Below are 16543 nucleotides of genomic sequence, written 5' to 3'. Positions count from 1 at the left end.
AGTGGGATGTGGTATTGAGTTGCTGGCACCAGGAAGCAGGGAAGAAAACCTCCAAACACACTGTGGTTTGTTAGAACACCGAGACTCCCAAGTACCACAGCGCTTGGCAGCCCCATCTCACAGGCAGAAGTGTCCTCGGCAGCGGGGGAGGTTACGAGAGATGGGAGGAAGTGGGCCTAATGGTTACTCCAGGAGACAGAGAGTCTGCTGGCCTGGTTCACCGGGTGACCTTGGGTGACTGACTTGCTCTAGAACCCTCACTTGAACAATCTCTCCAAAGTTCACACAGCCCCCAGCTAACTAAAGGGGTTTAATGGGGACAAATTTGTTAAAAATTGTTTTAGAGCAGGGCTCATAAACTGCAGCTCCTCCAGACACCCTTGCTGGTAGATTTTTAAAAATTGAATTTTAATACTTTTAGGTAGGACTTGTACTTTCTAATTCATCCAGTATCTACTACCTTGAGTTTTCACATTTTGCCTCTTGGTTTTAATGCACCCTTGGCTCCTGGTATTACAAACTGGATGAGAACTGCTTCATTTATACCTTACTTCTCTTTACCAGTTGTTTCAAATGTGTACTTCTAAGATTCCCCAAAGATGATTTTGCTGGTCTAACTGTAATTTTCTCTATGAAAACATTCCCCCCCCCCCCAGGAAATATGGTAAAGGTTAAAGTTTGACCACCCCCTTGGGCTGATCCAAATTGTTAAGCTTTAACATTATTTGAAAACATCATTCAGGACCAAGCATTCTTCACTTTATAATCTACTTTGCTCAAAAAATTTAATGTAGGCATGGATCATTTCACTATGAGGAGAAAACGTCTCTTTAAATAACTATGATTTTCAATCTGTCCTTCTGCAACTCCCAGAGACCTCCTAAGTCACTCCAGAGAAGTCAGGGTGAAGGAGCATCCCATCTCTCATAACCAAAACACCATCATCTGCGGCATGATCATGGTTAAGAGTGCAGATCACCGTGAATATTTACACCTAGCAGGGTCCTTTGTGCAAAACTCTGAGAGACAAATGGTATTTCCAGGAATAGTTTATTGATTTCCAAATGCACAGGGGCGCTGAGTCCAAACATCCTGGGATAGCGGTAAATCTCTTACAAAATAATTTACAGCATGAAAATGATATACTGCAACATTAACTCAAACGTATAATTCCCTTAAAAGATTGAGTGTTCCCTTGTTTAATGTAAAGGGTGAAAGGGGAAGATGACTGAGGAGGGAATGTGACAGTGTGAGGGAAAACAGGCAGAGGACAATGGATTTGTTGGTTCTCCCCATCCATGTAGTGTATGAAAGACTGGTCACTGTAGAAAGACTGGTCACGGATACTCCCATGAAGTATAAATCTACTGTCCCCCCAAGGTCATATCAAGCCCAGCATGATATGACCTGGCCCTGTGGCATTTTTGTACCACTATACCCACAAGTGTTTTAATTAGTTTATTTTTATTTTCCTGCTCTGGCACCTGTTCTGCTGTTTCTGGTGTGTTCTCGGGCCTTACAGCTCTTGGAATGAGCTGGAGTGGGGCTTCCAACACACTGTCGGGTAAGGCAGTATTAATGAGATCTGAAGTCTCCTCTATAGGCCTTTTTTTCTCTTAGGGCTAGGCTGAGTCCACTCATAATGAGATCGATTTGTTTTTTAAACAGAAGATTTTACATGTGCTAGGCACACAGTAAACATGCAACTGATTTTCTTAGAGAAAAGCATGTGTCGAACAGCTACTATGTGAGTGTGCCAATTTCAGGTATGGGCAAGAGAATATTGTCTAAGTGGAGGAAAGAGCTTCCTAAGCCCTACCACTCTTACCAGTTATGAATTCTTCAGCCATGCCCTCAGGTCTGACTGGAGTGGTCAGATGCTCAGGTCACCGAAATGGCTGGGTATCCAAATTTCCCGTATCATCAGACATCCTGGAGCAGGGCTGGAGTGTAAATTCCTTCAGGAGTCATCTTGGCTAGCTTCAGGAGCTGACCTTTGCCAAGGCACTGCTCTTCCTATAAGCATCTCTTGAGCAAGCACCAAAGCTCCGATTACCTGGTGACACTTGTGATCAGAGCTGGCAGAAACCTCTGCCGTGGCATGTAAGATAAGGAGGGGACTGCTCTGCAGTTCCCTTACTTGTTAAACTGAGTGTGTGTGTATGTGTACATATACACACCAGGTATTTGCAGGAACGTCTATATTCACTGGACTTTGAATGGTCACATCCTCACAGGGCACAGACTAGCTAGGTTTACTAGAATATGAAGATTTCTTTTGCAGCAGCAGGCATTTTCAAATAGAGAGCAGAACACTGCTCACTCACTATTTCTGAGAAGTTCCACACTCCTAAAGGCCTAGAAACGCTTTCCTTATGGGCTGCATGCATGCTCAGAGTGTCTGACTCTTTGAGCCTGGACTATGGCCCGCCAGACTCCTCTGTCCATGGGATCCTCCAGGCAAGAATACTAGAGTGGGTTGCCATTTCCTTCTCCAGATCTTTTCCACCCAGAGATCGAAGCTGCGTCTCTGGTATCTACTGCATTGGCAGGCAGGTGCTTTACCAGTTGAGCCGTTGAGGACGCCCAGTAACTGGCCTGGATGGCTTCAACTCCCCCTTCTTTATGAGGGATGGCACCAAAAAGGAAAGGCCTCCTCCCATTCCTGGGTGCAGGCTCAAATTAGCAACATGTACTTAATGTATCTGCTAAACTGGAAGAATAAGGCTACCCTGACGCCATTTCTGGGCCCAAACTACTGCCACGAAATGTCACTGTGAAAAAGAATCCTTAGAGTGGAATGGTCAGACTGTAGCAGGGGAACCCACAGCCTTTTCTGTGTTTTAAGGATACATAAGAGTTAGGAAGGGAGAAGGAAATGGCAACCCACTCTTGCCTGGAGAATCCTGTGGACAGAGGAGCCTGGAGGGTCGCACAGAATCAGACACGACTGAAGCAACTTAGCAGGCATGCATGCATTGGAGAAGGAAATGGCAACCTACTCCAGTATTCTTGCCTGGAGAATCCTGTGGACAGAGGAGCCTGGTGGGCTGCTGTCCATGACTGAAGCAACTTAGCAGGCAGGCATGCATGCATTGGAGAAGGAAATGGCAACCTACTCCAGTATTCTTGCCTGGAGAATCCTGTGGACAGAGGAGCCTGGTGGGCTGCTGTCCATGACTGAAGCAACTTAGCAGGCATGCATGCATTGGAGAAGGAAATGGCAACTCACTCTGGTATTCTTGCCTGGAGAATCCCAGGGGCAGAGGAGCCTGGTGGGCTGCCTTGTATGGGGTTGCACAGAGTCGGACACGGCTGAAGAGACTTAGCAGCAGCAGCGGAGTTAGGGAGAGCCAGGTACAAAAATCTGGCTCCCATACTTCCTAGTTGTGTAACTCAAGACAAGTTAACTCTTACCTACAAATCTGTATTATCATCTGGGAAATGGGGCCTTGGTGCAGGGTCCTCAGTATTTCAAATCATTTCCCTTTTGGGGCTGTCAGAGCAGAGACTCCAGGCACTTCTTGGAATTGCCCTGGATTTAATGACACCAAATCAAAGTTCAAATCTCCTCTTAGCCTCGGATACTCAACCTTTGGAAGGCATCCAGGGATTGCTGTGAGGACCCAATTCATTCTGAAGACAGTCATTACCTGTCTCCCTTGCTGACGTCTCCCTAGGGATGTCTGCAAACCCTGCAGCCAGGCAGGACACAATTTGGAGCAACTCTACTGACCTGGTAGGAGGGAGGCCGCCTCGTGCTGGGGCTTAAGGCCGAGCAGCCTGCCCCAGCTTGGGGAAGCTGGTGCCGCTGTAGGAAGCAGTCTAGCTCTTGTGTTGATAGATGCTGCCGGCAGGAACTCGGGAGCCTGGGCAGAGGCTGCTGCGCTGTGTTTAATGCTTCCCTGGTTAAAGTTTTATCAGGTACTGAAGACAGCGGGAGCCCATAAAGCAGATCTGAAATACTTTCTAGGTAAAAGCCAAAGTGCTTTCCTCGAGGATTATAGAGATATGATAATTTATTGAGACAGGCTGGCATGTATTTTTATATTTCCATTCATATCCCTTGCATAAATGCCTGGGTTTCCCAAATACTGATTTAAAGTAATAACCTATGATCAGTTATGGAGGAGCCAATAAGCTGTCCATTGCTAAGATAAGGCTACCACTTGGAGATTAAACAATGATTACTGGGGAAAGACAACACAAGCTTCCACATCCTAGAGTCTTCTTAATCTTCTGATTTTTTAAACTCTCTTTGAGAATGGCCACTGGTCTTCCTTTAAAGGTAGTTGCATTGGATGTGGTTGGGGGATGTAATTAGTGGTATGCCAAAATCTCCAGATTTTTGTGTAGAAAGGTAAAGCACCGAAAATGTCTCAGCCATTTGTTGGCCACCAGTTTAAGAGAAAAAATAGTTTGTTTGTTTTTTTTTTTAAAAAAAACAGCCCAAACTGCTCTCAGCCCTCAGTGTCCCTCATGATTTAGTGAGCTGGGGTACTCTTAACTGAGAAGCGTATATGCCTGGTAGCTTCTGGCGTCAAAGAAATAGTAATTTCACAGCATGCACAGGATTGAACAGTGATATAAACAGGATTCCGGCAGTAAGCATTGTTTCCACCTCAAAACCATCCTGCACACACACATCAGTGGGCCCTAAAGCTCTGTTGACAGGTATACAGGTCACAGGCAGGCAGGCAGGAAAAGAGGAAGATCCCCCCAATGCAGGTTCCTTTGGTTCTGCCTCAGAAGCACTAGAAGTCTGGGTCCTGAGTCAGCAGAAACCCCAAGGCTCTTGGATGTTTGCAGGTCCAATTGTACTTCTCAGAAGTGAACACCCACATACCACTAACGGCAGAGGAGGGAGAACACACAGCCCGCTTGCAAACAAAAGTCCTCTGTGAAGTCTCCCGTTTTATCTTTACAGTTTATATATATGAACATTCTATTTCATAATGTAACTGTGTTTATTTTATCCGCAAATAACATCTTTCCCTGACTCCAAAACATGTGTTAAGTCAAAACTGCTGCTGCAGAAGATGCATGCTTTTCAGCTTACAGCTTTGTGTTCCCTAGGACATCACTGCTTACTTGGGAGTAAAAAGCTTGGCTGTAACGAAATGTGATTTGGGAGTGGGGAGAGGCCAGAGTCCAACCACGGTGAGTCTACTCACGGCATGTAAGAGGGGAGAGGCAGGGGGTGGGAGATGACCTGGAGGTGGTGAGTGCCGGGGTCGGAGGGGTCCTTCCCTAGAGTGAAAGGAAGGTCTGTCTGCCAGGGGCTGGAACTCAATTCACACACCACAGAGGGCCAAGTATCCTCCCCACACTGCACTGAAGCCAAATCAGGCTAAGCTAGGGGAAGGGGAGCAAAACCTACAGTGCAAATTCCCATTTGTGGCACACACTCCAGACTTCCATGATGTGACGAGACCCATGAAACCTCAGAATCCACTCAGATAATTCAGGTTCCATCAGATCCTTGAGTGACTGTTTTGGAAACCTAGGCAATTTAAGTTCAGAAATATTAACTTCGATTTCAACTTTTAATCAGATCTTTTTGGTCCCCCCTCTTTTTTAAGTCATTTCTTTTCTATCTCTTTAATCTTTTTTTTTTTTCATTGCCACAGGATTGAATTATGAATCTGAAGTCCAGGATAACCTCACGTACTAAAAATATCTTTATATATTTTTAACTTTTAACTCTGTCGATTTTCAAGCCATCCATCTTATTTCATGAAACCACATTTTCACAGATGTATAATTGGACTTGTAGAGACTAATCACATGGGTTGATTCAGCCCTACTTTCCCCCTCATTTATTCCATGCTTCGATATGAATAAAGTGGGGGGTTATAAGCAGGGAGGGAAACATCCTGACTGCCCTTCAAGATGATTTCAGATCCTTCTTAATGAAGTGATACTGTTTGGGCATACACCATTACAGGGGCTGGCTTTCCTGAGGAAGTTCAAAGCAGCTGTTGAGGGAATGACCTGAAGGACCCTGGAATTGCTCCTGGTTGAGCAAAGGGGCACTTGTCCTTTTCCTACCACGACGAGAGAATGAGCAGCACGGTCAGTAACAGTAAAACTGGCCGTTCCTCGGAGAGCTCTGTGCCTGCTGTGGGTCTGGGGGACGCATCTGGCGGGAGCACGTTGCTTGCACGGGCAGCCTTCACAGGGGTCAGAAGCCGTTGCACACACGCTGTCACACACACACAAGGGGAGGGGGGTGTCCACCGGGGAGGGCGGGCCTTCATGTGTCCTCTTCTTCATCGGTGCCACTGCAAAGGAAAGGAGAACCAGGTGAGCTGAGACGTCATAAGACGGGAGGCCCGCCTCAGCTACTGACAGCAGGCTGAGGCTCTGCCGTCGACTGCCCTGGATTCCAGCCCTACCACCGCGGGGCACTGTGGCCAGCGGCATGCTTCTGCACCTCTCCATGTTCTGATTTATTTGACTGCAGAGATAATGATGATAATGAAACCTACTTTCTCAGGTTACTGGGGGGATAAATGAGATAATACAGGTAAAATGCCCATGCCTGGTACACAACAGGTGAATAGCTATTTAAAGGAACAAGTGATTTGTCATAGTATTTTTTAATTTTAACTTGACAAAATAAATAGCTGGTAAAAATTGGAAGTCTGACTTCCCCTAAGCCTTAAAGCCAGGGCTCCCTAGGTGACTCAGTGATAAAGAATCTGCCTGCCAATGTAGGAAACACAGGAGACGTGGGTTCAGTCCCTGGGCTGGGAAGATCCCCTGGAGGAGGAAATGGCAACCCACACTTCTGTATTCTTGCTTGGATAATCCCATGGACAGAGGAGCCTGGCGGGCTACAGTTGTGGGGTCACAAAGGGTCGGACGCGACTGAGCCCACAAACAAACCTTAAACCCACCTATTGTTACAAGAGAAAAGCAAAGAGAAGCTATCATTCTGCACACTCAGTGGCACTTCTCACCTGGAATAAGACCAAGGTTTCAATTCATGCCACAGGGATAGTCACGGGGTTCAGGTGTCACCGCCTCAGAGAAGGTCCTTTCTCTCAGTCAGACTCCTTGGTCACTGTCCATCTCCATCTTATTTCTTTCATAGCCCTTATCACATCCTATAAATCATCTGTTTGCTATTTACGCTTCCCTCTACCCCTGCCAGAGCATAAAAGGAGGAGCAGTACTGTCTATTTTATCGATGACTGTTTATCTGGCACTAGTACTGTGCTATGCACACAGAAGTGTTCAATAAATAGCTGTTTCTAAAAGGGAGTGATAAATAAAAACAGGAAGGGAGGGAAGGAAGATGCTGAAATGGACAGTCATTCAAAGCTGCCTTGATCAGGGCATCTTGGGTACTGGTGGTATGTCAGGGGCCACAAATGAGTTGTGAGCCTCAGAAGCACGGCGAGAAGCTCAGCTGCTCAGGGTTAGAGCCTTGCTGGCTTGGTCCTTGGAGAGAACACTGTTGATACAAGTACCAGGGCAAGGAAGAGGCAGCGTCAGTAAGAGCCCTGGAAGGACAGTTAGAAGGACAGAGGTAGCAAACGTGCCTGGCTTCTCCTCCTCCACAACTTCTAGGGGTCACTATCCTGAAAATCTGTGGAAAATTCTGAAAGAGATGGGAATACCAGACCACCCGACCTGCCTCTTCAGAAACCTGTATGCAGGTCAGGAAGCAACAGGGAGAACTGGACATGGACGAACAGACTTGTTCCAAAGGAGTACCTCAAGGCTGTATATTGTCATCCTGCTTATTTAACTTATATGCAGAGTACATCATGAGAAATGCTGGGCTGGAGGAAGCACAAGCTGGAATCAAGATTGCCGGGAGAAATATCAATAGCCTCAGATATGCAGATGACACCACCCTTAGGGCAGAAAGTGAAGAGGAACTAAAGAGCCTCTTAATGAAAGTGAAAGAGGAGAGTGAAAAAGTTGGCTTAAAGCTCAACAATCAGAAAACTAAGATCATGACATCCGGTCCCATCACTTCATGTCTAATTGATGGGGAAACAGTGGAAACAGTGGCTGACTTTATTTTTCTGGGCTCTAAATTCACTGCAGATGGTGATTGCAATTAAATTAATTGCAATTAAAAGACATTTAACTCCTTGGAAGGAAAGTTATGACCAACCTAGACAGCATATTAAAAAGCAGAGACATTACTTTGTCAACAAAGGTCCATCTAGTCAAGGCTATGGTTTTTCCAGTGGTCATGTATGGATGTGAGAGTTGGACTATAAAGAAAGCTGAGTGCCGAAGAATTGATGCTTTTGAACTGTGGTGTTGGCAGACTCTTGAGAGTCCCTTGGACTGCAAGGAGATCCAACCAGTCCACCCTGAAGGAGATCAGTCCTGGGTATTCATTGGAAGGACTGATGTTGAAGCTGAAACTCCAATACTTTGGCCACCTGATGCGAAGAGCTGACTCTTGAGAGTCTCTTGGACAGCAGGAGATCAAACTAGTCAATCCTAAAGGAAATAGACCCTGAATACTGGGAGAACTGGAAGAACTGATGCTGAAGTTGAAGCTTTAATACTTGGTCACTGGATGTGAAGAGCTGACTCACTGGAAAAGACCCTGATGCTGGGAAAGATTGAGGGCAGGAGGAGAAGGGGGCGACAGAGGATGAAAGGGTTGGATGGCATCATCGTCTCAATGGACATGACTCTGAGCAAACTCTGGGAAATAGTGAAAGACAGGGAAGCCTGGAGTGCAGCAGGTCATGGGGTCGAGAGAGTCAGACATGACTCAGTGACTGAACAACAGCAACATCCTGAAAATAATAAGAGTCAGCCTGATCAAGTGTGCCAGGGCACCAAGCTAAGCCCTCCTCGCCCATTCTTTCCATTACCCCTCACATCAATCCCAGGATGTAGGGACTACTATTAATATTATTATGTTCCCCATTTGGCAAATGAGGAAAATGAAGCTCTGAGAGACATAAAATCCTCAGCCATAGAGTAAGGTCTGTGTCCTTGAGACTTAGGGATTAGTTTTGGCTGGAGAAAGTCTCACAGATTCAGGCTAGGGTACTTGGAAGAGAGGGAAAATCTCCTTCCTCTGGTCAAGACAGGAGTTATGAAGAGGAAAGGCCTGGGGTGCCTTAGCTCCCAGCTATGACCTAGAAATTTGTTTTTTTTTTTTTTCACCTCACAAAGGATTATCTATGTCTATATAAAATTGGGGCTGTTTTGCATCCACTTGGGAAAGACTGTAAGGGAAAATACGCTTGACAACAGACCTGTAGAACTGCTGCTAAGGGAGAAAGCATTTTAAGACACGGAACCTGAAATTAAGGCAAGTGTAGTCTAGGAGCCAAAAGATCCAACCCAGCAACCTTCACTATCCAAACTCTGCCCTGTTCCAGTTGCCCTATTCTATTCCCTCTTTCTGCCCATTGTCCAGGCTTGGGAGGAAGGGAGCATGCTTGGAAGGGCTGGTCAGTGAACTGTCATTAAGGAGCAGTGTTTGGTGGCATCCATCCCAAAGGGAACAAAGGGTCTTTCATGAGAGTGTCTTGGCAGAATCAAGCACGGTTGGAATTGGCGCCATAGTCTCCCCTCTAGTATTATACCCAAAGCAAGCTCAATGTTCTTTTGTCTATTTTCCTTCAAATATGAGAGGTCTAGCATCAGCATGTGCCCTTCCCTTAAACTGTGGCTCACTTTTTGGCATTCTTAACTTGAGATGCATAGTTTAGAGGGTTCATGAACCTACTGAAATTGTATACAAAATTTTGTCTGTGTGTTCCTTGTCGGTCAGAGGCCATAATTTTCATTATACTCAAAAAGGGGTCAACAACCTCCCAAAACTAAGTATAATGAAATTATAAATAAATTTAAGTTCCTTTCAAGTGGCCAGGTCCCTTACTATAAGACAAGAGGAGTTGACTTGGGGAAAAGATCAGAAGCCCTGACCGATAACATCTTTTCTCATTATCCTGAAAGAGATCTGTTATGGGGCCTGAATGACCATGCTCACATCACAGTTTAAAAGCATAAGACCTTGGGATTCTGGCACCAACTGTTTTGTGACCCCATGGACTGTAGCCTTTCAGCCTCCTCTTTCCATGGGATCTCCCAGGCAAGAATACTGGACTGGGTCGCCATTCTCTTTTCCAGAGAATTTTCCTGATTCAGGGATTGAACCCACGTCTCCTGTACTGGTGGGCAGAGTTTTTACCCCTGGGCCACCAGGGAAGTCCACATCACTGGTTGATTTGACTGTATACTCTGTATTAGTCTCGGCACTAGGCGCAACAATGAATAAGATGAAATCACAGTAGTTGCCCTCATGGACTTCACAGTCCAGTAGGTGAGGGAGGGAGATGGGGAGGGGAGGGATGAGGGGAAAGGGAGAGAAAAAGAGAGAGAGAGAGAGAGAGAGAGAGAGAGATGGGGGTAGAAGGAGAGAAATATTTTTGTCCAGAATAGCATCTTCAAATAAAGCATCTTTTTCACAATTAATAACCTTTTTTTTTTTTAACAACAATAAAGAAGAAAAAATTATAACTGAATCTATAGCACAGAGCTCTGTTCTCCTTGCGCGTGATCTCTCCTGGAGGGTCACATAGTATAACTGGTGTGAGAAGTCATTTAAATGCTCCTTCTTTACTCTGTATATGAGCTGATCTGTGCTCATAGGATTTTATCTTAGCCTGTAGGAGCCTTTACTTTCTCCAAGGGAAGAAATATAGTCTTCCATCTTAGCCACTTATCATCCTCTACCCCTCATACTGGATTTATAATTGGAGTGATACTCAGAAATTTTTTTTTTTTTATTAGTTGGAGGCTAATTACTTCACAACATTTCAGTGGGTTTTGTCATACATTGATATGAATCAGCCATAGATTTACACGTATTCCCCATCCCGATCCCCCCTCCCACCTCCCTCTCCACCCGATACTCAGAAATTTTTGAAGTGTTTGTTTTGTTACTGCTGTTTTGAGAATAAACTAAGGGTTTTAGATAGCCCATTCTGTAGTAGATATTTACCACGAGAGGAGCACTTATATAATGGCTTTGAAGTCACCAAACTAAACTAGGTTCAAAATCCCACTCACTCTGACACTAATGAGCTGTGGGCCTTGGGGTGAGCTGGTCAACCTCTCCGGGTCTCAGTTTCCTTGTGGTAATACTATATATCTTACGGGGTTACTGTGACAGTTCTATGTGTTTTATGCAGTATAAATACAATGTTGGCTCCCTTCTGCACCCTGCCTTTCTGCTTATCCAGAAGCAGCACCTGCCTAACTTTCCTTCCACACTGCTCTTCTAGCATCTGAGATGCTACATTTCAGGGCATGTGTGCTCCTGTCCCCAAATGTCCTTAAAGTTCTAGAGTGTGACAGTGCCCTGCTTTGCCTGCTTGGAGACAGACCTACGGAAAGTGAATAGAAAGAAAGGCTGAGCTCCCTGCTTCTGACCCATATGCTTGACTCAGTCGTGTCTGACTCTTTGCAACCCCGTGGACTGTAGTCCGCCAGGCTCCTCTGTCCATGCGGATTCTCCAGGCAGGAATACTGGAGTGGGTTGCCAGGCCCTCCTCCAGGTTCTACCTGACAGATCTCTAGATCTCAGTTGCTGAAAAACACTGGTGAGGACAGACAATGTGTGAACCCAGTTCACTGGCCTCAGTCACAGACTGACCTAGCTAGAGAGTGCTGGTGTATCTAAAAGCAGAGGTTTTGAAACTAGGGTACACATACCTTTGTGGTACCTAGTGATCTTCCAGGAGGTTCATCTGGTCATGGCTAATTCAAAGGAAATTAATGTCCAGATCTGTACCTTCCATATATACTCTTTCTTAAAACTGACCTTTCCCAGAACATGCTTGTGATCTAGAGGTTCTGTCTTCAGTCACTCCCACTTTTTACAATCACCTTCCCCCCACCACAGAAAAGAAATGCATATCCCTCATCCTCCTGAATCTCGCCAGAGGACAATTTTAGAAAGCCTTGCTTCTATGAGAGCAGGGTAAGAAATAGTGAAGGATATAATTCCTTATTTCATCCAGGTAGTAAACTCCTGGCAAAGCTGTGTGCCTTTATCTGTCTATCCGCGGATCTAAGAATTCATATTCATAAGTCAGACACTTGTCATGAAATGTGTACTAATATGTTCATTTTAATTGAAAAAGAAAAATGAAACCAGACTTGGATCTGACAGAAAGCAGAACTGATTTGGCTGGATGCTTTGACCATATAAACCATCTTTGTCCATGAGATTATACAGTGGATCTTGCCTATAAATTTAATAAGCTGTGTCTGTAGTGTCAAAGTTTTGACAAAAATGTATATAAAGCAACACACTATGTCAGAAATAACATCTTTTTCAACTACCTAAACTTGATGTATAATTTTAGGAGTTAAAATGGGCAAGAAGACACACGATTTTTTTCTAAATTATTTTTGGGGGTGTAAGAACAAAAAGAATAGCTAAAGGAACTGAGAATTTCTCAAGCATGACTGGGAGAGTGATTTGACATTTAATACTTGCTGGGGGTAGGGGTCCAGGTGACAGAACACGACTGAGAAGCCCAGCCAGCAGACCGCTGTGTTTCCTCTGCCAGCGGGGGGCACCTCTCCAAGAACAATCCCTTCTGTCTTGTGCTTGTGAAACTGAAGGCATTGTTAGAGGCAGGCCACAAGCCCCTGTCCTACTGAGCCCCTCAACACCTGCTGATAAAGTGATTATGATGGAAGAGTGTCTCCCTGCCTGACAAGCTTTTAGATAGTCCAGATAGACAGGCAGCTCAGGTTTTCAGCTTCCGTCCCCAGAGATGGACACTTACACGAGGAAGTTAATAAATGAGGTGGGTAAGTACTCTGATCTTGCAAGTTACTTTCTTTTCCTGAGAATATAATACAACTTAACTTGATTTGGCATCACTTACACTGCCAAGTCCTTGGCTATTTATTATTATTGCTGTGAAAAGATTTTTCACTCATGAAGGTGGAGAAATTAAGAGGTATCAATTAAGAGAGGAAAGCTAGACTCAGCTGGGATTTCAAAAGATAGATGTAGTGTTCTCCAAAAAAGAAGTCGCACAGGTACCATATGAGGAACTAATAGGAAGTCTCCATTCACCGCCTAAGGCTGCAGTGGCTCTCCTCCAGGGAGTGTGTGATCAGCCCAGCTGGGGGATGGGCCAAATACCCAGATCAGAAACACTCCTCCACCAGCCAGAGCAGAGCTGCCGCTCCTGTCTCCCACATCACCTGTCCCAACAGCCTGGGATGCAAGTGAGGGGGTTACTGTCCTAGAAGGAATCAGAACTCATATATTTAGCTGCAGCTATGGTCTTTCCAGTGGTCATGTATGGATGTGAGAGTTGGCCTATAAAGAAAGCTGAGAGCCGAAGAACTGATGTTTCTGAACTGTGGTGTTGGAGAAGACTCTTGAGACTCCCTTGGACAGCAAGGAGATCCAACCAGTCCATCCTAAAGGAGATCAGCCTGGAATATTCATTGGAAGGACTGATGTTGACGCTGAAACTCCAATACTCTGGCCACCTGATGCGAAGATCTGACTCACTAGAAAAGACCCTGATGCTGGGAAAGATTGAAGGCAGGAGGAGAAGGGGATGACAGAGGATGAGATGGTTGGATGGCATCACCGACTCAATGGACATGAGTTTGAGTAAACTCCGGGAGTTGGTGATGGACAGGGAGGCCTGGTGTGCTGCAGTCCATGAGGTTGCAAAGAGCCAGAAACGACTGAGCGAATGAACTGACTGATTGACTGTGGGACTAATACAAATTAGTTTTAAGAGATACAAATGTAAATTTAAAAGAGATACAAATATAAAGCAAGATTCCTCAGTTTATCCTGGGATAACTGAGAAATACATGAGAGGACCCCACAGTTCTAGTCCTGGCTTTGCTGTGCCACCTCATTTCCTCACCTGGTGAATTTCACCTTAGTGAAATTTACAAAATTTCAAACCAGACAAAAGTGAAGCTCCTTTCTGACTTCCACACTCGCTGGGCTAGCGCAGCACTTGCACTGTCATAAGCGCTCACTTATACTGTTTTTTCCCTTCCCTCCTGTGCACTACCCTCTTGCTCCATGCTTCTCAAACTCAAGCTGAGGGCTGACCTCAGGAGTTCAAGTTCTTTCACTTCTTTTTCTGGCTGGGCCCAAATGCCAGGGTGATGAACTGTAGCGCTTGCTCAAGACCTAGGGCAGACTCGATCTAATACAGTGAGCTCTGGTAACCTAATTCATCGTGGTTCTTGAAGTCTAAAGTGGCACCAGCCTTGTTGCGTCTTTCTTCACAAATTACAGGAAACAGGGAGAAGGGTACTTCTCTTTCTAGATTCCTTAATCCTTTATCCCATGAATCTTTTCTCCTTCAATAATAACCATTGTTTGCAGATGGGTGACTTCATGTTCTAGGCACTGGGCTAAGCGATTTATATACATAATCTCACTAAACCCTAATAGTCACTTTAGGATAAGTATTATTATCTTCATCCTACAGATGATAACACTGAGGCCAAGAGCAGCTACATGACTTGCTTGAAATACACAGCTTGTAAATGGTAGATCTAGCCTATGAAGATTCCAGGACCCTCAGATATGAAACTGCACTCGTTAAAAGGAGAGACATAAACCTCATCTTCTGACTCTTGGTAACCCAGATAGTAAGAGACAGCCATTTAAGAGCTCTAGGTTCAATTTTTACCTGAAAAATGAGATGATAATTATCTATCTCCAAGGGTTGTTGTAATGAGTTGGAAGGTACATGCAAATTCTTTTTTAAGATGAAAAATTTCCAGATACGGGTAGGATGACTATGGAAGGAGGAGGAAACAGACACTGGGTTTGTCTCTCAGCCCTCACAGCTGCCCCTGCAGCTGTAAGGTTCACCCTTAGTTATTTCCAAAGAAAAAACTGCCTGAAGGGAAACTCCTGGGTCAAAGGAAAATTACAAAGATAGTACAGAGGGTTCCAATATCTAGTTTCCTCGAATATTATTATCTTACATTAGTGCATTTGTTAGAATGAATCAACAAATTTGGTATACTAGTATTAATACTTATATAAGTATTATACTTATATAATACTTCTTATATAAGTATATATATACTTATATAATATTTAATATAATATTAAAGTATTAATATAATCATTAATTATATAAACATATATCATGTCTATATTTGATTCAGATTCCTTTTGCTTTTTCCCTAATGTCCTTTTTCTGTTCCAAATTTCACTCAAGATACTATATTATATTTAATCATCAGGTCTCCTAAGTCTTGTTTTGCCTTGACGGTTTCTTAGACTTTCTTGTTTTTGATGACCTTGACAGTGTTGAGAAGTACTGGTCAGATATTTGGTAGAATGTCCCTCATTTGGGATTTGTCTCATGTTCTTCTCATGGTTATGGGTCTTAAGAAGGAAAATCAGAGAAGTAAAGTGCTGTTCTGATCACATCGTATCAAGGGCACATGCTATTGACATGACAGCATTGACCTTGATCACCTGGCTGAGCTAGTACTTGTTAAAGGTTTTCCACTGGAAGGTTACTCTTTTACCCCCTTCACCTACTGTACTCTTTGGAAAGAAGTCATGATGGGCAGCTACACCTAAGGAGTGAGGAGTTATGCTCCCCTTGGATGAAGGCAGAGTATCGAAAATCATTTGAAGTTTTCTGAACATGAGATCTGTCTCTTCTTCATTTATTTATTTACAGATCATTTGTTTACATCAGTATGGACTCACAGATACTTATTTTTACATTTAGGTTATAATCTAATGCTTCTTTATTTTGTTGCTCAAATTGTTCAGCTTTGGCCTTTGGGAGCTCTTGTATTAGTAATAGTCCAGTCCTGTGACCTCTGACATACCCTCATCAATGTGAGGTTTGTTTTGAGGTTTTGGGGAAATAATTCCTTACTTTCTGACACTACAAAATACTCTAGCCTCATCCTATATATTTCCTGTCCCAGTCCAAGAATCAGATATTCCCCCAACAAGCAAAGGATAAGCATTTTTAAAAGTATTTGATCTATTATTGTTAATATGCCCTCCAGAAATCATTCTGTACTGATTTACAATCATTACTCAAATAGGTATGAGAATGTCCATCTTCCCCACACCCTTGTCAATGTAGAACAATGTCTGTGGGGATGAGATGGTGTGTGTTTCTTCTCTCTGCAATAACTTCCATGTTACTATTTGGTTTTCTGTTGAACTTCAAGAGGGAAATGCCATAGGGGCTGATTATTTGGTTTCCTGTTGAACTTCAAGAGGGAAATGCCAGGTGGGCTGTAAGCTCTCCCTTTTCTCTGCGATCTGTTGGTCTTCCCCAACCTCCCTCCCCGCCCTTCCACTACAGCTGGATTTCACATAACTGACGACGTCCTGTCGTGAGGGCTGAAAGGAACTCTTCCCAAAGCCTCCATTAGGCCTTGGGCAACTCCAGGGGGTAGGGGTTTAGGAGCAGAAAATAGCTCAAGGGTTTACCTTCGCTGCTTCCTGCACCTTCAGGAAATCCACCCGACCCAGTTTCCTCATCTTTTCTTGGCA

The 16543-nt window shown here is 44.3% G+C and overlaps 1 protein-coding gene across 2 annotated transcripts in view; it reads right to left on the bottom strand.

Annotated features, from left to right (window-relative positions):
- Positions 1-4001: 4001 nt before the first annotated feature.
- Positions 4002-16543, bottom strand: part of TRIM44 (tripartite motif containing 44) — a 106428-nt gene continuing 93886 nt past the window's right edge. For both annotated transcript variants that reach the window (XR_006342321.1, XM_043909349.1), the window contains one exon: positions 4002-6284. Coding sequence is in view for 1 of the 2 variants with exons in the window: in XM_043909349.1 (XP_043765284.1) it covers positions 6257-6284 (28 nt within the window). In the remaining variant the exon portion in view is untranslated. The remainder of the gene's footprint in view (positions 6285-16543) is intronic.

The sequence above is a fragment of the Cervus elaphus genome, chromosome 1 (genome assembly GCF_910594005.1).
Source record: "Cervus elaphus chromosome 1, mCerEla1.1, whole genome shotgun sequence".
NCBI lineage: Eukaryota > Metazoa > Chordata > Mammalia > Artiodactyla > Cervidae > Cervus > Cervus elaphus.
This window is presented reverse-complemented; position numbering and strand designations above follow the sequence as displayed.